This window comes from Chiloscyllium plagiosum, chromosome 10 (assembly GCF_004010195.1).
Source record: "Chiloscyllium plagiosum isolate BGI_BamShark_2017 chromosome 10, ASM401019v2, whole genome shotgun sequence".
Classification (NCBI taxonomy): Eukaryota; Metazoa; Chordata; class Chondrichthyes; order Orectolobiformes; family Hemiscylliidae; genus Chiloscyllium; species Chiloscyllium plagiosum.
In genome coordinates, this window is record NC_057719.1 from 2,468,257 (window position 1) to 2,492,067 (window position 23,811).

Genomic DNA, 23,811 nt, shown 5'->3' on the forward strand with positions numbered 1-23,811 from the left:
ATCCCCTCCCCCTCGCCCAGTAACCGCCCTCCCCGAGTAACACCCCCTCCCCAGGTCCCCCCTGGCCCCCGTAATTCGCAGAGGGTGGATATGAGGGTGCAGGACTTTGTAAGGCCCGTGTAACTGCTTCCTTCCCACCTGCTGAGCTACCTGTTGTCCTGGGGAGTCCGGTCCCCGAGGACCTGAAAGTGGGGCTGAGGTTAGCTGTGGGTCAGCGCTCTTTCATCGCTGAGTCAGAATGTGAGGAGTTGGAACCCTGTCTCTGAGCACTGGGGTCTCTGAAGAGAGTGCTGCACTTTCAGGGGAGCTCGCTCAGCTGTCCAACCTATCTGCCCTCACCAGGAATCCCACTGTACTGTCCCAAACAACAGCAGGACTATGCTTTGTGTACTTTGTGGGGTCTTTGCGTGTGCAATGTGGTGATCGGTGTATGGACTATCAGAGCAGCTACATGTGAAGCTTACAGGGAACATGATAGACTGAGCTGAAGGGACTGTCACAAGACACATGTCCCTCTGAGCCTGGTGAGGGTCACTAATCCTCACCCTGCCACACTTTGGAGGCTTCGGTGAAGGGATCATCGAGATCAGAAGAGCACAGACTTCACATCAAATAATCAGTGTGCTTGGGAATAAAGGTTAAAATAATACAAAATTAAAACATGCAAAACACAGGAAAACAGAAATAAGGAAGCAAGTCAGAAGCAAAATTTTTTAACTCTCTTGAGTTACAAATACATTTTGCTTATTGCTCAACAGAATGAAGACCGACTCACAAGGTCATCCTGTCATATTGAGATGTTCTGTATGAGCCAGAGAATGTGGGAAGTGACATTCTGCGACTTTAAGGCTGAGATTGTAAATACAGTAAATGGGAATAATTGCACGATCATTTCATAAAGCAGACTTTAAAAAACACAAGCAGAGCATTCAGGTCTGTGCTGGTAGAACATGGAACAGTACAGAGCAGGACAGGCCCTTCGGCCCTCGATGTTGCGGCCCTTGAGTGCCAACACTCAGCACGAGATTCCACCCACACCTCTTCTTCTCAATTCTAGAGACCTGGATTTGAATCCCAGATGGTGATGTTTTGAATTTCGTTCAAAACTGACATGGGGAGTATGTGCAAACAAACCCACACTGACACGGGGAGTATGTGCAAACAAACCCGCACTGACACGGGGAGTATGTGCAAACAAACCTGCACTGACACGGGGAGTATGTGCAAACAAACCCACACTGACACGGGGAGTATGTGCAAACAAACCTGCACTGACACGGGGAGTATGTGGAATTAAAGGCTGGTTGAATGATTACCATCATTGCTTGTAGGGCGGCATGGTATCTCAGTGGTTAGCACTGCTGCCTCACAGTGCCAGGGACCTGGGTTTGATTCCGTCCTCGGGCGACTGTCTGTGTGGAGTTTGCACATACTCCCCGTGTCAGTGTGGGTTTGTTTGCACATACTCCCCGGGTCAGTGTGGGTTTGTTTGCACATACTCCCCGTGTCAGTGTGGGTTTGTTTGCACATACTCCCCGTGTCAGTGCGGGTTTGTTTGCACATACTCCCCGTGTCAGTGCAGGTTTGTTTGCACATACTCCCCGTGTCAGTGCAGGTTTGTTTGCACATACTCCCCGTGTCAGTGCGGGTTTGTTTACACATACTCCCCGTGTCAGTGCGGGTTTGTTTGCACATACTCTCCGTGTCAGTGCGGGTTTGTTCAGGTTTCCTCCCATGATCCAAAGACGTGCACATTGGGGTAGATAAGCCCATAGGTGTATAGGTTAGATATTTAGTCAGGGGGAAGTGTAGAGCAATAGGGGAGGGAAATGGGTCTGGGTGGGTGGGAAGGGGTCAGTGTGTACTTGTTGGGCCAAATGGCCTGTCCCCGCAGTGTCGGGATAGCAGTGCTAACCACTGTGCTGCTTGGTTTATAATGATGGCCTGTTGTTTTGGGAAGTGGAAATGTTTTCTCTATGCATACTACTATCGAATTTCCTCATAACTTTAAAAGACTAGATTACCCATTTGCCTTCTGTTTTGTAAAGAGAAGGGCTCTACCCAGCTCAGTCTTTATTGACAATTAGAACATTTAATTGCATCGTTGTATTCGGGGATCAATGTTGTAAATCCATCGAGCAGTTTCTCCATTCAAATATGCAGACCAGAGTATGCACAATACTCCAAATGTAATTGGACTGAGGGTTGATCCAAATTCACCTGAACTATGGTATGGGGCTTAGACCAGCTCCCCCCATCACCTTCCTGACAGCAACTAGGGAAAGGCATCAGATGTTGGTCTTATCAATTACACCACAGCCTGTGAATGACAACAATACTGTGTATCTGTGGGGATGAGATTAAACCAGTAAACCATCCGGGATAAGGTAGGAATGTGGCTCTGGGATAAGGCAGGAATGTGGCTCTGGGGCAGGAATGTGGCTCTGGGACAAGGCAGGAATGTGGCTCTGGGGCAGGAATATGGCTCCGGGATAAGGCAGAAATGTGGCTCTGGGATAAGGCAAGAATGTGGCTCTGGAGTAAGGCAGGAATGTGGCTCTGGGGCAGGAATGTGGCTCTGGGATAAGGTAGAAATATGCTCCAGGGCCGGCAGGAATGTGGCTCTGGAATAGGCAGGAATGTGACTCCAGGATAAGGCAGGAATGTGGACAATTGGCTCAGACTGCCCAGGTGAAACTGGATGGACCACCTGGCACGACCTTGGAACTGGAAAAGACAACGGCAAAAACAGAAACAGCCCTGTAGACCCTGTGAAAGTACTCCTCACTAACATCTGGGAGCTAGTGCTGAAACTGGGGGAGCTGTCTCCCAGCCTGACATAGCCACTCTTATGGAATCATACCTTATAGATAATACCTCAAACACCACATCATCATCCCTGGACATGTCCTGTCCCACCGGCAGAGGTGGTGGCACAGTGGGATACAGTCAGGAGGGAGGTGCTCTGGGAGTCCCTAACATTGACTCCGGACCCCATGAAGTCTCATGGCTTCAGGTTAAACACAGGCACGGAAACCTCTTACTGGTTACCACATACCGTCCTCCCTCGGCTGATGGGTCAGTACTCCTCCATGTTGAACAACACTTGGAGGGAGCACTGAGGGTGGAAAGGGCACAAAATGTACTGTGGGAGGAGGATTTCAATGTCCATCACCAAGAGTGGCTCAGCAGCAGCATTACTGATCGAACTGGCCAGGTCCTAAAGGACATAACTGCGAGACTGAGTCTGCGGCAGGTGGGGAGGGAACCAACAAGAGGGCAAAACATACTTCACCTCATCCTTGCTAATCTGCCAGCTGCAGATGAATCTGTCCATGCCAGTATTGGTAAGAGTGACCACCGCACAGTCCTTGTGGAGACAAAGTCCCTTCACATTGAGAATACCCTCCATTGTATTGTGTGGCACTATCACCGTGCTAAGTGGGACAGACATCAAACCGATCTAGCAACTCAAGACTGGGCATCTATGAGGTGCTATGGACCATCACCAGCAGCAGAACTCTATTCCAGCACAGTCTGTAACCTTATGGCCAGTCATATCTCCCACTCAACCATTACCATCAAGGCAGGGGATCAACCCTGGTTCAGTGGAGAGTGCAGGAGGGCATGCCAGGAGCAGCACCAGGTATACCTGAAGATGAGGCATCAACCTGGGGAAACCACCAATCAGGACTACTTGCATACCCAACAGGATAAACAGTAAATGATAGACAGAGCTAAGTGATCCCACAACCAATGAATCCGAACTAAGCTCTGCAGTCCTTCCACATCCAGTTGTGAATGGTGGTGGGTGATTAAACAACCCAATGGAGGAGGAGGCTCCACAAATATCCCCCTCCTCAATTATCGAGGAGCCCAGCACATCAGGGCAAAAGATAGGGCTGAAGCTTTCACAGCAATCTTCAGTCAGAAGTGCCGAGTCGATGATCCACCTCAGCCTCCTCCAGCGTTACAGATACCAGTCTCCAGCCAATTCGATTGACTCCTCATGATATCAAGAAACAGCTGGAGGCACTCAATACAGCAAAGACTATGGGCCCTGATAACATCTCGGCAATAGTACTGAAGACGTGTGCTCCAGAACTCACCGCTCCCCTAGCCAAACTCTTCCAGTTACAACACTCGCATCTACCCGACAATGTGGAAAATTGCCCAGGTATGTCCTGTATATAAACAGCAGGACACATCCAAGCCATCCAATTACCATCCCATCAGTCTACTCTCCATCATCAGGAAAGTGATGGAAGGGGTCACCAACAGTGCTATCAAGCAGCACCTGCTCAGCAATAACCTGCTCAGTGACACCCAGTTTGGGTTCTGCCAGGGCCACTCAGCTCCTGACCTCATTACAGCCTTGGGTCAAACATGGACAAAAGAGCTGGATTCCAGACGGGAGGGGAGAGGGACAGCTCCTGATATCAAGGCCACATTCACCTGCGTGCAGCATCAAGGAGCCCTGGCAAAACTGGAATCAGTGGGTATCAGCCCTCTCTGCTGGTTGGAGTCACACCAAGAATGTGGATGTGGTTGTTGGAGGTCACTCATCTCAGTTCCAGGATACCTGTGTGGGAGTTCCTCGGGGTAGTGTCCAAGACCCAATCACCTTCAGGTGCTTCATCAATGACCTTTCTTCCATCATAATGCTCACCGATGATTGCACAATGTTCAGCACCACTCAGATACTGAAGCAGTCCCTGCTCAAATGCAACAAGATCTGGGCAATATCCAGGCTTGGGCTGACAAGTGGCAATTAACATTCACATCACACAAATGCCAGGCTATGATCATCACCAATAAGAGACACTCTAACCACTGCCCCTTGACATTCAATGGTATGACCATCACTGAATCCCCTACTGTCAGCATCCTTGGGGTTACCATTGACCAGAAACTCAACTGGACTCACCACATAAACACTGTGGCTACACGAGCAGGTCAGAGGCTGGGAATACTGCGATGAATAACTCACCTCCTGACTCCCCAAAGATTGTCCACCATCTACAAGGCACAAGCCAGGAGTGTGATGGAATACTCCCCACTTGCCCTGGATGGGGGGAGCTCCAGCAACACTCAAGAAGCTTAACACCATCCAGGACAAAGCAGCCGCTTGATTGGCACCACATCCACAAACATCCACTCCCTCCATCACTGACGCTCAGTAGCAGCAGTGGGTACTATCCAGAAGATGCACTGCAGAAACTCACCAAAGATTCTCAGACAGCACCTTCCAAACCCACAGCCACTTCCATCTAGAAGGACAAGGGCAGCAGATACATGGGAACACCACCCTCTGCAAGTTCCCCTCCGATCGACTCACCATCCTGACTTGGAAATATATCGCCATTCCTTCACAGTCGTTGGGTCAAAATCCTGGAATTCCCTCCCTAAGGGCATTGTGGATCAACCTACAGGACATGGACTGCAGTGGTTCAAGAAGGCAGCTCACTCCCACCTTCTCAAGGGGCAACTAGGGATGGGCAGTAAATGTTGACCTAGCCAGCGACACCCAAGTCCCACAAATGAATGAGGAAAAGCCATGGTCTTATTGAACAGTGCAGCAGCTTTCAACTACTCATTGTACTCATTATTGACTTAAGACGGCGTGCTAGAAAGCAACCTTTACTAGTTTAGTGAGGAAAAAGAAACGTGCAGGGTAATAAACAGTATCGGTGGATGTGTGGGATTACAGACAGAAATCCTTGCCTTTCCAGTCTCTCCGCATGAGCTGCAGGAATAGACTCTGTGCCCTGTGAGAAGGAAGTGTGTGTAGATTGGGGCACCAGGAGAAACTACAGAGATACTGTGAAGGCGACTCAGAAGTATCAGGAACGGGGGAGGCTACTCTTGAGCCGAGTCTACGTAAGGGGGCCAGTTAGCTCAGTTAGCGACACTGATGGGGGTTTGTTCCCACACTGACTGAGATTACCAAGAAAATCCCACCTACCCAAGCCTCCTGTTGCCTGCCGTGCATGAATCGCAAGTTAAACCACCTCCAGTTGTATGTCTCTCTCGGTCTCTATCTCTGCTTCGCGCTCTCTAATGAGGGAGCAGTCCTATGGTGATTTTAACCTTTATTCTATCATTCACTGAGATTGTGGGTCATGTGTTTACTAATTCCATCCACCTACGCTGGCTGTTTGATCTTTTATACTATCACTCAGCAAATATCTATTATCGTAAGATTTAAAATTAATTGGATATTTAATAGGAGACAGGATCAGACTTCTATCAGCTTTTGGAAAAGTTTCCAACTTCTCTCCAGAATAATTAAAGCAAATTACTGTGGGTGCTGAAAATATGAAATAAATAAAACAGAAAAAACTGGAGAAATTGAACAGGCCTGGCAGCATCCATCTGTGGAGAGAGAAACAGAGTTAACCCCAGGCTTGATTAGATTCCCTACAGTGTGGAAACAGGCCCTTCAACCCAACAAGTCCACACCCACCCTCCAAAGAGTAACCCACCCAGACCCATTTCCCTCTGACTAAGGCACCTAACACAATGAGCAATTTAGCCTGGCCAATTCACCCGACCTGCACATCTTTGGATTGAGGGAGGAAACCAGAGCATCTGTGGGAAACCCACGCAGAGGATGTGCCTGAGGCTGGAATTAAACCTGGGACTCTGATGCTACGAGGCAGTAGTGCTAACCACTGAGCCACTGTACCGCCATTGCCACTTATTAAGAAGCTATCCAGCTCTGCTTTTAACCTTCTCCAGGCTCAGATTCCACCACCTTTTGAGAAAGAGAATTCCAAGAATTCTTGACCCTCTGTGAGAAAAATAATTCTTATTGTCTGTGTTTCGATGTGGGTGACTCCTGATTTGGAAATATTGGCCCTTAATTCTTAATTCTCCCACAAGAGGAAACATCCTATCAATACCACTCAGGATTTTATATGTTTCAATCAAGTTACCTCTTACTGTTCTAAACTGCAACAGATGCAAGCTAGTCCACTCTTTCGTCATAAGACAACACACTAATTTAAAGTATTGATCTAGTAAATCTTTGAACTGCCTCTAAAGCCTTCCTTAATAAATAACAATACTGTGCATATCGTTCAGTAATGCCCTGATTAACTGAAACATAACTTCCCTTTCAATTCCCCTTGCAGTAAATTAATACATTCTATTAGTTTTTCTAATTACTTGTTGTACCTGCATATTAGCCTTTAGTGATTTATGCACAAGGGCACACAGATAAAATATCATTAAGATGTTTACATTTCATTCTTCCAGTCAAAATTGACAGTTTGATGTTTTTCAACATTCTATTACATTTATGTCCTCTTCATAACTTAATTTCTGATCCATAAAAAAGTGTCATCAGGAAGCTGAACAACTATATCTTCTATCCCTTTTCTGAGCCTTTTATATATATTTTAAGACATTGTAGCCTCAGCATTACCTGTGTGGTACACCACTCACTGCAAAACAGCAAATAACTCCTTTATGCCTACCCTCTGCTTCCTGTCTGAAGTAGCCAATCTTCTATCCATGCTAGTATGTAACCCCTACATCACAAACTTTTATTTTCCACAATAGTCTTTGATGTGGCATCTTATAAAATGCCTTCTAGAAATTTACGTACATTCTATCCATCCGTTCCACTTTCTCTGCAGCCTGTTTTTTTCTCCTCAGGGACCCGGTAAATTGGTGAAACGTGATTTCCCTTTTACAAAATTACGTTGATTCGGACTTCTCTCGGTGCTCTGCTCTTTCAGATGGATTCTAACGTCTTCCCTAAAGCCTCTTAGTTTCCTGCTTTCTGTTTCCCTACTGTTTTGAATCATCACTTTTTTAATAAACTATTTGCTATTTTCCAATCTAGTCGACATTTCCTTGAATCTAGGGAGTTTGAAAATAAAAGATTATGCATCAACTATCTCACTAGATACATCTTCTAGGCCTTGAGGGTGAAGTCCATTAGAACCTGGTTACTTGTCAGCCTCTAGCACCAACAACTGGCTCAGTACCACTTCGCTGGTGATTGTAACTTTCTTGAGTCATTCCCTCCCTTTCATTTCCTGATTTGTAGCTATTTCTGAAATGTTACATATTCTTCTATTGTGAACTCTTATCCGTTTAAAATATCAATAGAAACTCTTAATAACTGGTTTTACGTTTCTAGCGAGCTTTGTGTTGTATTCTAATTTTCCTTCCTTCTTTGTTATTTTTTATATTCTGTCCAATCTTCTGATGAGCCATTTATCTTTATGCAACTATCTGCTTTTTAAAAAAAATTTGATTCAAGATTTACCAGTTCCAGTTAACCATGGATGCTGGGTCCTCCTTTGAAATTTTTCTTCCTTGTTGAAATATGTCAACTCTGTGTATTCTAAAATATCCCCTTGTGCGTCTATCTCTGTGTCTCTATTAATGTATCTCTTAACCTAGTTTGCCAGTTCACTCTGCTTTCATGCCCATGTAGCTGCCCTTATTTAAGTTTAAAATGCTAATGTTAGACCCTTCTCTGCCTCAACTTGAATGTCCAAAACAATCACTGTTACCTAGGTGTCCCCTCATTAAGAGTTCATCAGTTATTCTGATTGTGTTGCATAATGCTAGGTCTGTACCAGCTCTCTGGTCAGCTCCAGAATATGATGCTCTAAGAAATTATTCTGGCTCATTCAATTACTTGGAAGTCCGGATTCTGGGATTCCTTCTGTGCATTTCTCCATTCCCTCTTCCTTTAAGATGCGCCTTTAGACCTATTACTTTGACTGAGCTTCTGGTCCCCTGCACTCTCATCTCATTACGTTCCTGTGAAGCACCTTGTGGTATTTCATTAAAGGTGATATATAAGTGCTATAAACAGGTCCAGGTTGCAGGCTGTGGAGGGGCCATCTCTACTGACTCTCTGCCTCTCTTCTGTGGTTATGTATGAGCCCAGGTGTCACTGGAGAGGGAGGTATGCGGTGTCCATCAGTGCTCTCGAAGCCTTTAGAGAAGGTAGCCTAGCACAGGAGATACAGTGCTTTGTTTTCCCCTTCCAACTCCATTTTGATTTCATCCCCTCTCTCCCTACCCTCCTCACTTTTTTGATGTCAGCATTGCCCTCAACAGAATTTGCTTGTTAATATACAATTGGCCACAAAGATGTCTTCCTGGTAGTGGAAAAGAGCATACATAATAAAGTCTACTCACAACGGTACAAATATATGCAAGTTGGTGTTCTGTTATTGGAGAATTCTGTCACCATTTAACAGAGAGTTTCTATCCCCAGTATTCTGGAACACACTGAGTGCAACTTGGAGCTGAAGTGATTCAGAGGTCGGAGGGAGAGAGGCTGTAGAGTGTTTTGAACACAAGAATCAAAAGGCAAATGTTGAGGAGTGACTGAAGGTGAAAGCACCAGGAAATCAGATGGGACTATGGCGGTGGCCCAGTTAGTGTGGAGGAGTTTGACTGGAATGGAATAATGAACAGGGAGTGAAATCATCAGGAAGTGAGTGGGTTCGGGATTTACAAGGTGTGAGGGGTGGGCAGATAGAATAGAATTGGACAGTGGGGAGCCCTCAAAACTGTGAGGACATAGCCTGTGAACCAGAGATTGCAGTAATGCAGATTAAAGCCTATGTTTCCATAGTAATGATGCAACTCATGCAAGTTGCGTCTGCTTACCCTTGATTTCCCAGTCTTTAGCAATCTTGCTTTATTCTTGGTCTACTATTTTTGCTTTAATTTGACCTAATATCACAGAATGGTCACAGTGCAGAACGAGATCACTTGGTTTATAGTGTCTGTGCAGCATGAAAAATGTGTTGCTGGAAAAGCGCAGCAGGTCAGGCAGCATCCAAGGAGCAGGAGAATCGACGTTTCGGGCATAAGCATGTCTGTGCAGCATCTCACTTACAGCTTTCTGCTGCCTACCATTCACACACTCTTCCCCTTCAAACAACCATCACGTTCCCTTTTGAAAGACTCGATGAACCTGCCTCCACCACACCTTCAGACAGCACAGACTAAACCCTCACACTCACTGCTTGGAAAAGATGGTCATCTGGTCACTTTTACTGCTTTTACTAATTACTTTGACTCGTTCTCAATCATTCCATGAGCAGGAACATGTAATCCCTTTTTACTCTGTCTTGACCTCTTATGATTTTGAAAACTTTAATCAGACCTTATCTCAGCCTGTTCCAAAAAGATCTTGATTCTGTTGAATCTAATCTCTCCATCTCTCTCTCTCTCCTTCCTGTTTTCACTGCAGATGAGATAGTGTGGGTGTGAGGTCTGAGATCTCAAAATACCCACCAATTGCCGAGGGGTTGGCTATATCAGTATGAGACCAGAAGAACTTTAAGTGGCAATTGGATAGGTACATGGATGGGTGCTTAAGCTAGGACAAATGTTCGGCACAACATCGTGGGCCGAAAGGCCTGTTCTGTGCTGTATTGTTCTATGTTCTATGTTCTAAGACTAAGGGCAGACGTAGACCATTCAGCCCATCGAGTCTGCTCCATCATCCAATGAGATCATGGCTGATCCGATAATCCTCCTGCCTTTTCCCCATAACCCTTAATTCCTTCCTAATTAAACATCTGTCTGTCTCAGCCTTGAATATACTTAATGACCCAGCCATGACAGCCCTGACCAGTAAAGACTATCACAGGTTCACTACTGTCTGACAGAAGAAATTCCAGCTCATCTCTGTCTCAAATGTCAACCCCTTATTCTGAGATGATGCCCGTTTGGCCCCAGACTCCCCCACAAGGGGATGCATCCTCTCCACATCTCCCCTGTCAAGGCCCCGAAGATACTTGTCTGTTTCAATTAGGTCACCTCTCATTCTTCTAAACTCCAATGAGCACAGGCCCCAACCTCCTCAACATCTCCACATAATGCAGTCCCTCCCTGCCTGGGATTGTCCTCTGGATGGCCTTCAGTGACATTAAATCTTTCCTTCAATAAGGAGACAAAAGTTCTCAATATTCTAGCTGTAGTCTAGCGAGTGCTTTGTACAACTTTAGCAAGACCGCTCTATTTTAATACTCTGTTCCCTTTGAAATAAAGGCCAACATTCCAGTGGCCTTCCCTATCACCTGCTGAACTTGGATGCTAGTTTTTTTTTGATTCATAGGCAAAGACTTCCAGATCTCTCTGCTGTGTAGCGTTCTGTAGTTCTGTTTGGTGCTATCTTGTAAGGTACAGGGCCTGTCAGGTACAACAAGGCGGGCCAGGTAGCCATTCAGAATACACATAATGCTACACCCTCGTCCCATGAAGTCAAGGTTCCCTCTCACACACACTCATTTACAGTTATAGAGTCATAGAGATGTACAGCACGGAAACAGACCCTTTGGTCCAACTTGTCCATGCTGACCAGATATCCCAACCCAATCTAGACCCATCCGGAATTCAGAAAAGGCAAAAGTTAGGCCGAGAGATAAAACTAAAAGGATTGTGTAGGAACATAAAAAATAGGAGCAGGAGTAGGCCATTTGGCCCTTCAAGCCTGCTGCACCATTCGGTATGATCATGACTGATCAGCTAACTCAGCCCTCCGTTCCCACCTTGTCCCCATATCCTTTGATCTCTTTAGCTTCAAGAGGATGAGTTTCCGTCTCTATAAGGGTCTGACTCTATAACTATATCTAACTCTTTTGTGGAAACATTCAATGTTTTGGCCTCAACTGTTTTCTGTGGCAGAGGATTCCACAGGGTCACCACTCTCTGGGTGAAGACGTTTATCCTAATTTTGTACAACTCTTCCCATGTAATTACACTTCTAATGGATCATTGCTGGGTTGAGCTGGGGTTGAATTTTAAAGCGTCGAGCCAAGTGGGTTTCGGATCAGCTGGGGGAGTAGGGGAAGGGTGGGTTAATGGTGAGTAAACTGAGCGTGAAACTGCAATGATGCAGCAGCTCTGACATTACCCAATGGGGAGGTCATCCCTCTCTTATTGTCCAGCTGCTTTCTGGCTGAATTGTGTGAAGGGGTTTGTTTAGACTGTGCTGGGGAATTCACCCTCACCATATGGCAGTGGGAGGGGGTGGGAGAAGGGCTGGTAAGGGGGTGGTAGCTGCATTGGGATAGCTTCCTGATACATTTTCGCTGTTGGGATGCATTCCCAGTGCCTTGCTGGGATTACGATTAGTGAACCGAGGATGATTGAGCGTCATCACCGGGCTGCCTGTAACAGAGACAGGAAAGATGATTGAGGCAGTTCCTCCACATCAAGGCTGGAGGCATCTCGGAGCTGGATGGGCCCATGGTCTGGAAGACAGAGAGGCCACATAGAGGGGCTAACACCTCTGACCCCTGGAATATTTTACACCTTCCTTATCTCCAAATCTCCAGTCTGTCTGCCATAGGTCAGAGAATGCTCCCCCAGAACTATTCAGTGGTAGCAGGGAATGGCATAGTTAGGGGAAGAGATAACTGTCCTCTGCAGCAAGGTTAGAGACTCCCAAAGTCAATATTGTCAACCTGATCGCAAGGTTCAGGTTATCTCTTCTGAGCTGGGGAGCAACCTGAGAAGGGCAGGATCCAGCTGTGGTGATCCACATAGGTACTAATGGTACAAGTAGGATTAGCAAAGAGGTTCCACTAAGAGATTGCAAGCAGCTTGGAGCTACACTCAGAGGTAGAACCATTCTCAAAAAGGGTCATTGGACCTGAAACATTAACTCTATTTCTCTCTCCACAGGTGCTGCCAGACCTGCTGAGTTTCTCCAGTAATTTCTGTTTTTGTTTCTGATTTCCAGAACCCACAGTTTTTTTTTTAAAGAGTTAAATGTGTGGCTGAAAGATTGGTGTGAGAAGTGGGTTCAGATTCACCAGCACCAGTGCTGGGGAAAGAGAGAGTTATTCCACTGGGACAGGCTTCGTCTGAACCATGGTGGATGGTCTCCTGGTGAATTCGGTTGGAGATAGAGCCTTAAATTAATTAGGCAGGGTGTGGAGGTGCTGGTGTGGACAAAGTCAGATGCCACACGACACCACGTTATAGTCCAACAGGTTTATTTGAAATCACAAGCTTTCGAAGCGCTGCTCCTTCGTCAAGTGTTGCGTGATTCCTAACTTTAAACGAATTAGTGCCGAGGAGGATTCAATTAAAGGGAAGTTTAAAAAAATCAACAAGAAACGAGACAGGCTGATGAAGAGATGAAAGTTAATTAAAGTGTGTCAGGAAGGGCTAGGAAGGACCCACAGAAAATTGCAATTGAAAATAGAACCAGAATAGGAAATAATGGTAGAAGTTCAAGGCTTAAATGCTCTTTATCTGAATTTGCACAACATTTGTAACAAGGTAGATGATTTTACGCCACAAATAGAAATAAAAGAATATGACTTGATTGCTAAATAGCAATCCAGAGATCTAGCTGAAGGGTGATCCAAAGTGAGGGCACAATATTAGACATTCTGGAAAAATACATCAAAAAGTGAAAGAGGGTGAAGTCTTTATTTGTTAAATAAAGGGAAGTACTGTTGTGGCAGTGAGTAGGTACAAATGTATTGTTACAAATTGTACAGGGATTAGTAGGGCCACAGCTGGAGGATTGTACCAGTTGGAGCACGTGATCGAATGGTGGAGCAAACATGATGGACTGAGTGGCCTGATTCTGCTGTTATACTGTGTGGTTTTTCGGTTCCGATCCCTGTATTTTAAGAAAGAGTAGACTGGCATTGGGGTTTGCTCAGAAGAGATTCACTTGACTGATTCCTGGGATGAAGGGGTTGACTTGTTTAGAACAGTACTCATTTAAAACTGAAATGCAAAGGAATTTCTTCTCTCAGAGGGTAGTGATGGTCTGGAACTCTCTAGCCCAGAGAGTCATGGAGGTTAGATCAAGGAAAACATTTAACGAGGAGGTAGTTAGATTTTTGAAATTGAGACTGAGAGCTACAAGCACCTGGGACAGTAGGGGCTTGGGCTAGATCAGCCATGATTTTGTACAACGGCAGGGCCAGGCTTGAGGGGCTGAATGGCCTACTCCCGCTCGTATTTCTCATGTCCTTGTGTTCTCAAGAAATCAAACACAGACAACTTGGGGGAGTAGTGGAAACAAATTTTACTTAAGTGGGTCACATAAAATGGAAATTTGCACATTTAACGTTGTGTGTCACACCCAGCTTTAAAATGTGTCCTCTTCCTCTTCTTACTGAATACTAACCTCTGTGGTTTTTGCAATTGTTGAGAGAGATTTCTCTTCAACAGCAATAACAGTTCTTATTTCTCTAATCTCTCAACATAACTGACGTTCCTTATCTGTGGAATAACGAATATTTTCTGTACCCTCCCTTAAGCTTTCTCCATTGTAAAGTCTGACAGCCAGAATTGAACACAATCCTTCAGATGAGGTCAAACCTGCGTTTGACTTGCCCTCCTTATTGCTGGGTTCAATGCCTCTGTGGTGGTCTGTTTGCTCTCAGTCTCTCTCCCAGCCCCTCTGTTCCTGCATTCCTTTTAGAATTGTACCCTCTGTTTTATTCTGTCTTGCCCCATCGTTCCTATCAATGTCAATCATTTCCCACTGTTCTGAATTCAACTGTGTCTGCCACTGGGCCACCCATAACAATCTATAATCTTTGGAAACCGAAAGAACTGTGAATACTATAAATCAGAAACAAAACCAAAAGTTGCTGGTAAAGCTCAGCAGGTGGAGAGAGATCAGTATTAACGTTTCAGGTTGAGTGACCCTTCCTCAGGATTGATGCTCAGTATGATTCCCCTCACAGTTAGCACCATGTTTTGCATCAGCTGCAGATTTTGAAATTGTACCGTGTGCAGTGAGGTCTAGGTGAAGGATATTTATCAGGCAGAACATGGGTTTGGACAGTGATCCCTCTGGAACCTCATGCTAAACCTCCTCCCAGCTAAAAGCAGCCATTCATCATTCCGGATGAAGGGTTTTTGCCCGAAACGTTGATTTTCCTGCTCCTCAGATGCTGCCTGACCTGCTGTGCTTTTCCAGCACCACTCTAACCTAGTTAAAAATCATAAAACACCAAGGTTATAATTCAACGTGTTAAACTGAAAGCACCAGCTTTTGGAGCGCCGCTCCTTCATCAGGTGGTTGTGGAGTATACGATTGTAAGACACAGAATTTATAGCAAAAGTTTACAGTGTGATGTAACTGAATTTATACATTGAAAAATATCTTGATTGTGTTCGAATACCATGTGTAAATCACAAAACTTTTTTTAAAAAGTTGCATTCTCAGATTAACTGTAACAATTGGTGTTAGCCAGATAATATATTGAAGGTGTTAGCCCCCTGTGTTCCCTGTCTGTGCCATCGTGTTTAGACTGATTCTAATCTAAAAAGTGAGATAACAGAGTCTTACATAAATTCATGCAGTTTTTGAGCAAAGTACAATGTAACTCTGTAAGTAGAAATTCACCCCACAAACGTATATATGTATGTATGTGTGTGTGTGCATGTGGGTCTGTGTGTGTGTGTTTGTCTGGGTTGGGGGGTTTTGAGTGTGAGAGAGAGTGTATATGTGTGTGCAGAGTGTCTTAGGTCTGTGAAAGGGTGCATGTGTGAGAATGGGAGTGTGTGTGTGCGTGTGTGTGTCTGGGGTGGGGGAGGGTTGTGAGTGTCTGTGAGAGACAATGTCCAAATCACTCTAATCTAGACTCTGACCTCCAGCATTTGCAATATTCACTTTCGCCATTCACCCTGACTCTCTGGCTCTTACTCAGACCATCCCATTTCCATGTTGTTGCATATCCTTCCATTCTTTGAGCCCCAATTGCTCAGAATTCTCTTCATCCTAATAAATAATATGAACTCTCAAAGTAACCACACTTTAGGAAGATCCTAAAGTCCTAGACAACTGTCTGCCACAGGTAAGTTCTGTTCGACTGTCCCTCAATTTGAGAATGATATCTACTCTTTTTTTAAATTATTCATTCATGGGATGTTGGTGTTGCTGGTTAGGCCAATGTGAGAGGATGCATTTTGGATGGTCAAGTCCAGGTGGAAATTATACAGTGAATGGCAGAACCCTTAGGCGTATTGATGTGCAGAGGGATCTGGGTGTGCGGGTCCTCAGATCACTGAAGGTGGCAGTGCCGGGAGATAATGGAGTAAAAAAGGCCTATGCCATGCTTGCCTTCATTGGAAGGGGCATTGGGTATCAGGATAGACAAGTCATGCTGCAGCTTTATAGAACTTTAGTCAGGCCACATTTAGAATACTGCATCCAGTTCTGGTCACCACACTACCAGAAGGATGTGAATGTTTTGGAGAGGGCACAGAGAAGGTTTACCAGGATGTTGCCTGGTCTGGGGGATTTTAGAGATGAAGTAAGGTTGGATAGACTGGGTTTGTTTTCACTGGAACGCGGGAGGTTGAGGGGTGACCTGATAGAAGCTTAAAAGATTGCGAATGGTGTAGATAGAATGGGAAGTATGAGTCTTTTTTCCAGAGTGGAAGGTCAGTTACTAGGGTTCAAGGTGTAAGGGGGAAAGTTTAAAAGAGATGTGCCAGGCAGGTTTTTCACACAAAGGGTGGGGAGTGCCTGGAACATGCTGCCTGAGGAGCCGGTGGAAGCAGACACAATAGCAGCAATCAAGAAGTACCTGGTCGGATACATGAATAGGAGGGGAATAGAGGGATACGGATCCTGTAAGGGCAGACAGTTGTGTCAGTGCAGGCTTGGAGGGTCGAAGGGCCTGTTCCTAAGCTGCATTGTTTTTGTTCTTATTGCCCACCCAGAGGGCATCCAGGAGTCAACTAAACTGCTGTGGGTCTGGAGTCACACGTAGGCCAGACCAGATAAGGATGGCAGATTTCTTCCCTAAAGGGCATTACTGACCCAGATGCCATTTTCCAACAATCGACAATGAATTCATGGTCATCACTTGACTCAATTCAGATCCCCAGAGCATTGTCTGGGTCTGGATTAGCAGTTCTGTGATAATACCACTAGGCCATCACTTTCTGGGATCCTGCTCTGGGCCTTTATGGGAGATTTCTCCAACTGCAGGATTTTGGGTACATGGGGCAGGGCGGTCATGTGATAGCAAGAGCAGGATCTGCTCTGTCTCTATCCGTTCCTGCCACCAGTTTACCTCATCATGAGGTCCTTTAGACTAAGGCCTGATGTAGCATGAGGAACGTGACCTCTCCTTGGGCATCCAAACACAGGGGGAGAGTAGGCGATGTACAGGGGGAGAGTGGGGGATGTACGAGGGAGAGAGTAAAGACCTGAATTGTGTTGAGGGGCTGGACTGTACCTGGATTTAACCTTCACCCTGTCTGGAAGTGAGTGGAAACCCAGAGAGGGGAGGGGCTTTGATGGGAGGGAAAGGAATGGTGATAAGAGAAATTAAGACAAGCTCTTGTTATTTTGGCAGGTAGTAAAGTGTATTTCCCCTGCCGGCACCCGTTTCTGGTTGTTTGACGCTAACACCATTTTTCCTCCTGCCCTCTATAACAGTCTCAGGGCTGATGTTTATGGGGCGGGGGAGGGGGGAAATGCCACACGCAAAGGGGAAGTTGAAATGTGATTTCATGTTGGGTTGTTACAGTAAAGATTTTCCTTTTCTTTCAGTGTGTTCCCGGGAGTCTGTGGCTAGGATGCTCCCAGGGTTCCCTTTGCAATGATGAACAGCAGCCAAGGTGCGATGCTAACCTGTAACATTAGCTACGACCAGGGCACAGTGCCACTGGTCACTGTCTACAGCCTGGTTCTTGCCATTGGGGCCCCTGCCAACCTCGTGACCTTGTGCCTGTCCTTGGTGAAGATCTGCAGGAAGAACGTCCTGTCTGTGTACCTGTTCACCCTCTCGCTGTCTGACCTGCTCTACATGGGCACCATTCCCCAGTGGATCCTGTACGTCAAGAACCACAATAAGTGGACGCAGAGCGACACAGCCTGTCAGCTGACTGGCTTCATCTTCTTCAACAACTTGTACATCAGCATCCTCCTGCTGTGCTGCATTTCCACTGACCGCTGCTTGGTCGTCCTCTACCCCATCGAGTCCCAGTGGCGACGTCGACGAAGGACAGCGGTGATGGTGTGCATTGGCGTCTGGCTCCTCGTGATGATGGTCCACCTGCCAGTCTTCTTCCTGTCCAGTGTGAAGAGCGCCAAGGAGAAGAACGACTCCTGCTTCGAGACTATCCCCATGCCCCCGCTCGTGGCCAAGTTCAACTATGCCCGTTTTAGCGTGGGCTTCTGCATCCCCTTGTTCATCCTGGCTCTCACCAACCTGCTGATCTTCCGAAGGATCCAGGCCAGCCCGTGCCTCAACATCCGTGAAAAGACCAAGGTGAAGTACCTGGCTATCGCCATCATATTGATCTTCCTCGGTTGCTTTGCACCATACCACCTCGTCCTCCTCAGCAGAGCCATCGCCTTCTCCCTGTATAAGGACAGCTGCTGGTTTGAGGAAAAGATCTACAACGCCTCCACCCTCTTCCTCTGCCTGTGCACCATTAACAGTGCCATCAACCCGATTCTCTACATGTTCTCCTGTGAGAGTGTCAGGCAGGAGTTCTGCAGAGAGGTCCAGTCCATCAGGAACCACTCCAGTCGCCGGAGCAACAGGACAGAGAGTTACATTCTGAGGAACGGACAGACCTCAGGGACATCTGTGTATAGAATGGAACATATTGCCAGTGAAAACTGACCCGAGATTGGACTAAGAACTTGCCTTCGCAAACCGACACTTAACATCATCTTGTTCTCATTAAACGCGACTGGATTGCAGAGTAAGCTTCAACAGACTCACGTTAGTGGGCAGCTAGGAATGGTGTGCAAATTTCAGCGAGCACACAAAACAGTGGAGTCTTCTGTGTGTTCCATGCTGCCTGGAAGCACCCCAGCAATTCCGTCTCAGCATTGCTCATGTGCTGGAACCCCTTGTCTTACTACCTCAACCCAGGACCAATGCCCACACTGGGAAGGAGATTGGGGTGAGACTTGCTCCCAGTCTCACCTGAAGGTCGTCTTGAGACCACTCCAAGTGATGTGAACAGTGTACTGGGACATAGCCTGTGTTTCCAGTGGTTTGTCTGTTACTGTGGGATTATCGAACTGGGAATCATTGGGAGCGATAATCGACATGGGACGGTGCGACTCCAAAATTGGTCAGAGCAAACCATGTGCCCTGTCAGCAAATCTCGTGCTTCCTTCAGCCCCTGGGACAATGAGCAATGGTGATGTGGGTCAGTCAGCCTGACTCCAACCACTCCAACATCACTTTGACCAATGTCCATCTGTTCACTCCTTAATGCCAGCAATAGTCAGGCAATACAGCCTGCCTGAGAGTCTAGTCAAAGAGCAAAGTCAATGTCAAGGATTGTACCTTTGGGATAGTCTGGATCAATTCCCAGTTGCTTACAATAGTCAGTGTCCAGAATTCTGTGCAGGTTGGCCATTTCCTTCAGGGAGCTGTGTGCAGCAATGTTATTGAACACTGGGTGATGATTTGCTCTTTTCACTGGGTACATCTAGTTTCTAGAAGGTTCTTAACAGCCACGAAGCCTGCCATTCAGTGGGACAATGGCTGTCTTTATTTAAACTCTCTGAGTTAGCTCAACATCTTTGAACACTGCTGGCCAGCAAAAATCTAAAACTTGCCATTATCCATCGAGTGAACACCAATTGTATTTAATGCACACAGTTCACAGATCCTGCCCTTTGAATGAACACACAGTTCCCAAATTCCCTCCTGAATACCGTCACTCTGGGGCCTCAGGCTGTAAGGTCTTAGGAGGTATGAGCATGATCTTCTTACTCAGTTCCTCAAACCTGCCCCGACATTCCATACAATCTGTTCTGCAGAAGGGTCACGGTCTGAAATGTAAGCTTTGTTTTCTGTCTCCACAGACGCTGCTAGACCTGCTGAGTTCCTCCAGCCATTTCCATTTCTGTTTCGGATTTCCAGCATCTACTGCTCTTTTGCTTTGTCAATGCAACCCAAATTTTGTCGGCTGTACCAGAATTCCATAAAAGATTAAGAATCTATCTCAGCCTTAAATAAACTCAATGATGGGCCAACCACTACTCTCAGGAGCCCTCAAGATATTTAACAAGTACTTTGATAAGTGTATACAACACCATAGCAGACAAGGTAACAAACCAAGTGCTAGGAACTGGGGTTAGAATAGATGGCTGTTTGATGATCAGCATGGCATGATGGGCCAAAGGGCCTCTTTCCTCAATGTAACAACTTTTTATGACTCTCTAGAAAACAGAATTCCAAACATTCACAACAACGAAGGAAAGAAATTGCTCTTCATCTCAGTGGTCAATGACCTCTAACCTTGGGACTGCGACCCATGCCCTCTATTGTCCAACAAGGGGGCAAACAATCTCTTAGCTCTTGATGGGGACAGTGTAGAGGAAGTTTTACTCTGCTTCTAACCCCATGCTGTCTCTGCTTGGAAGTGTTTGGTAGGGGACAGTGTAGGGGAAGCTTTACTCTGTATCTAACCCTGTGCTGTCCCTGTCCTGAGATGGAACCTTTGGTATCTCACCCTCAGAGTTGTTGGCACAAGCACTGATTATTTCCTTTGTCGGTTCTGACAATATTGATGTCAACTTAACATTTTTTAATCATTCACAAGATAAGGGTGTCACTGGCTAGGCAGCATTAATTGCCCATCCCTAATTGCCCAGATGGCAGGTGAGAGTCACCCATATTGCTGTGGGTTTGGAGTCAAATGTAGGCCAGACCAGCTAAGGATGGCAATTTCCCTCCCCAAAGGACATTAATGAACCAGATGGGCTTTCCCGACAATCGACAATGGATTCATGGTCATCATTAGACTCTTAATTCCAGATTTTAAAAAATTCAGATTCCATAATCTGCCACAATGGAATTTGAACCCAACTCCCCAGAACATTACTTGGATCTCTGGATTAAAGGTTTAGCGATAACATCACTGGACCATCACCTTCCCCATGAGAAAGTGGAAACAAAAATTGATAAGATCATCTGAAAGAACTGAATTGCACAATCAGATACTGTGTGGTGAGGAGTGTCTGAACTGAAGTGTACTACCTTGATTGATTATTGCTGTATATTCAGATAGAGCACATATTGTAGATAGTGTTATATAAATTCAGCAATGCAATGAGATATCGTTTATCATGGGTTTTAATAAATATCTTCTCAGGTACTCTGGTCAACCTCTCAGAGATAATGTCTCAGGGACTGCGGTTTGCCTCTTGTTGACTGTGCTTGGATCACATAGAGGTTCAGACACACTTATAAACAAGTGCTGATATTGAAAACTCACCAACACTCACCGTCACATACTACTGGCTCAATTACAATAAGAACCACATTAGCCAAGCCCAGTTAATCCTCGGAGCGTTCCCTCAGGCTGGAAGCTCACTTGATTCAGAGGAAGATCGAGAGGGGATGTCATGGGATTCCTGGACTCTGGTGATGGAGTCTCAATTATGTTCATTAATAAGGCCATAAGAAGCAGGAGCAGAAGAAAGCCATTGAGCCCATCAAGTATACTCTACCATTCATTGAGATGTAATAAACCTCCAACTCCACTTTCCTGCCTTTTCCTTATAACCATTGCTCTCTTCCTGATTAACGGCCAAATGACAACCATTATCTTTGAGACCCCCACAATCTCATGATGCCACAAGAATCATGGGCCATGGGGCAAACTCTTAGGTTAGAGTCGTTCCTGACACATAGGAAGATGGTTGTGATTGTTGGAGGTCAGTCATCTCAGCTCCAGGACATCTCTGCAGGAGTTCCTCAGGGTAGTGTCCTAGGCCCAACCATCTCTAGCTGCTGCATCAATGACCTTCTCTCCAACATAAGGTCAGAAGTAGGGATGTTTATCGATTATTGCATAATGTTCAGCGCCATTCGCAACTCTTCAGATAAGGAAGCAGTCCGTGTCCAAATGCAACAAGATCTGGACAATACCCAGGCTTGGGCTGACAAATGGCAAGTAAACTTTGTGCCACACAAATGCCAGGTGAAGATCATCACCACCAAGACACAATCTAACCACCACCCCTTGACATTCAACAGTGTAACCATCACTGAAGTCTCCCGCTATCAATATCCTGGGAGTTATCAATGACCAGAAACTCAACTGGACTCACCACATAAACACAGTGGTTACCAGAGCAGGTCAGAGGCTGGGAATCCTGCAGCAAGTAACTCATCTCCTGACTCCCCAAAGTGTCCACTATCTCCAAGACACAAGTCAGGAGTGTGATGGAATCCTCCCCACTTGCCCTGGATGGGGGCAGCTCCAACAACACTCAAGAAGCTTGACACCATCCAGGACAAAGCAGCCACTTAATTGGCCCCACATCCACAAACACCCACTCCCTTCACCACCAACACTCAGTAGCAGCAGTGTGTACCATCTACAAGATGCACTGCAGAAACTCACCAAAGATCCTCAGACAGCACCTTCCAAACCCACATCCACTTCCATCTAGAAGGACAAGGGCAGCAGATACATGGGAACACCACCCCCTGCAAGTTCCCCTCCAAGCCCCTCACCATCCTGACTTGGAAATATATCACCGTTCCTTCGCTGTCACTGGGTCAAAGTCCTGGAATTCCCTCCCTAAGGGCATTGTGGGTCAACCCACAGCACATGGACTGCTGTGGCTCAAGAAGGCAGCTCACCCCCACCTTCTCAAGGGGCAACTAGGGGCGGGTAAGAAATGCTGGGGCCAGCCAGCGATGCCCACATCCCACAAAAAGTAATAAATAAATAAAAAGAAATAATTTCATTGGATCCATATGCTTGGAAGGCTGCTCAGAGCCATCTGCTCACACTGCCCTGATTTATATCACTGTCCCTTGACTGTGGGGCAATGGGTCCAAATCCTGGGTCTCCTGAACACTGTTGTGGCTGCTCCTCCAGGTGAAGGGCTGGTTCAAGAAGATGGTCCCTATCTCCCCGGGACAATTAGGGCAGTACCAGAAAAAGCCCTCGAGCGCTCAGACACTTAGGTGAGTTCTCAGAGGCTGTTGGTTTCCATGGTGGGACCCAACATTGATAGGAAAGGAGTGAGTGAGAAAGCTGTTAGAGTGGGTGGGGAAACTTAATCAAAAGTACCGGTGTATACTAAATATCAGAAAGTAAGCCACATCACAGGATTTACCAAACTTTGTGCATCAACAAAGCTAATACCTCTTGTTGAAATTATCACCAGCCTGAGCAAAACCACATATGTATTTCCATAACTATTGTAAGTTCACATCGAATCTGGGTGAATGTAGCACATTCAGTCACACGATAATCGGGAATACAGATCCTGCGTCAATATGCTTAATGTGAAACTTGTACCATTTTTAATTGTGTTTTGTTTTGAATAAAGTTATTGAGTATTGTCTGCTATTAGTGTCTGATTTCTGAGAGTATCAGATTCCGATCTAAAACTTTTTGTTTCTTAGGCAGGCACCACCTTGATCTATGTTGCTTTCGAATATTTCTTCAGGAGGATGCATTGAACTTTCAAGAGAGATTATAGAAAAAAAACACAAGCTTGAAATGAAACTGGGCAGGGATGGCAGTACCCACCAGGTCTGACCAGCCCTGGGATCCAGCATAGAGTTTCCATGGAGACCCTTCATCAGTATCTCTCCCAATTCCATCCTTAATGTGATCAGCATGGATTCAGCTCCATCCATACCTCGGGAGAAAGTGAGGACTGCAGACACTGGAGATCAGAGTCAAAAAGTGTGGTGCTGGAAAAACACAGCAGGTCAGGCAGCATCTGAGGTGCAGAAGAATTGATGTTTTGAGCAATGAATGATTGCTGATGAAGAGCTTGTGCTCAAACCATTGACTCTCCGGCTCCTCGGATGTTGCCTGACCGGACGT

General features: G+C 46.0%; 1 protein-coding gene across 4 annotated transcripts in view; it reads left to right on the forward strand.

Annotated features, from left to right (window-relative positions):
• Positions 1 to 20,612, forward strand: part of LOC122553337 (probable G-protein coupled receptor 132) — a 59,108-nt gene extending 38,496 nt beyond the window's left edge. For all 4 annotated transcript variants that reach the window (XM_043696911.1, XM_043696912.1, XM_043696910.1 and 1 more), the window contains one exon: positions 17,534 to 20,612. In XM_043696911.1, coding sequence (XP_043552846.1) covers positions 17,583 to 18,614 — 1,032 coding nt within the window. In that variant the 5' untranslated portion in view covers positions 17,534 to 17,582 and the 3' untranslated portion in view covers positions 18,615 to 20,612. The remainder of the gene's footprint in view (positions 1 to 17,533) is intronic.
• The last annotated feature ends 3,199 nt before the right edge of the window (positions 20,613 to 23,811 follow it).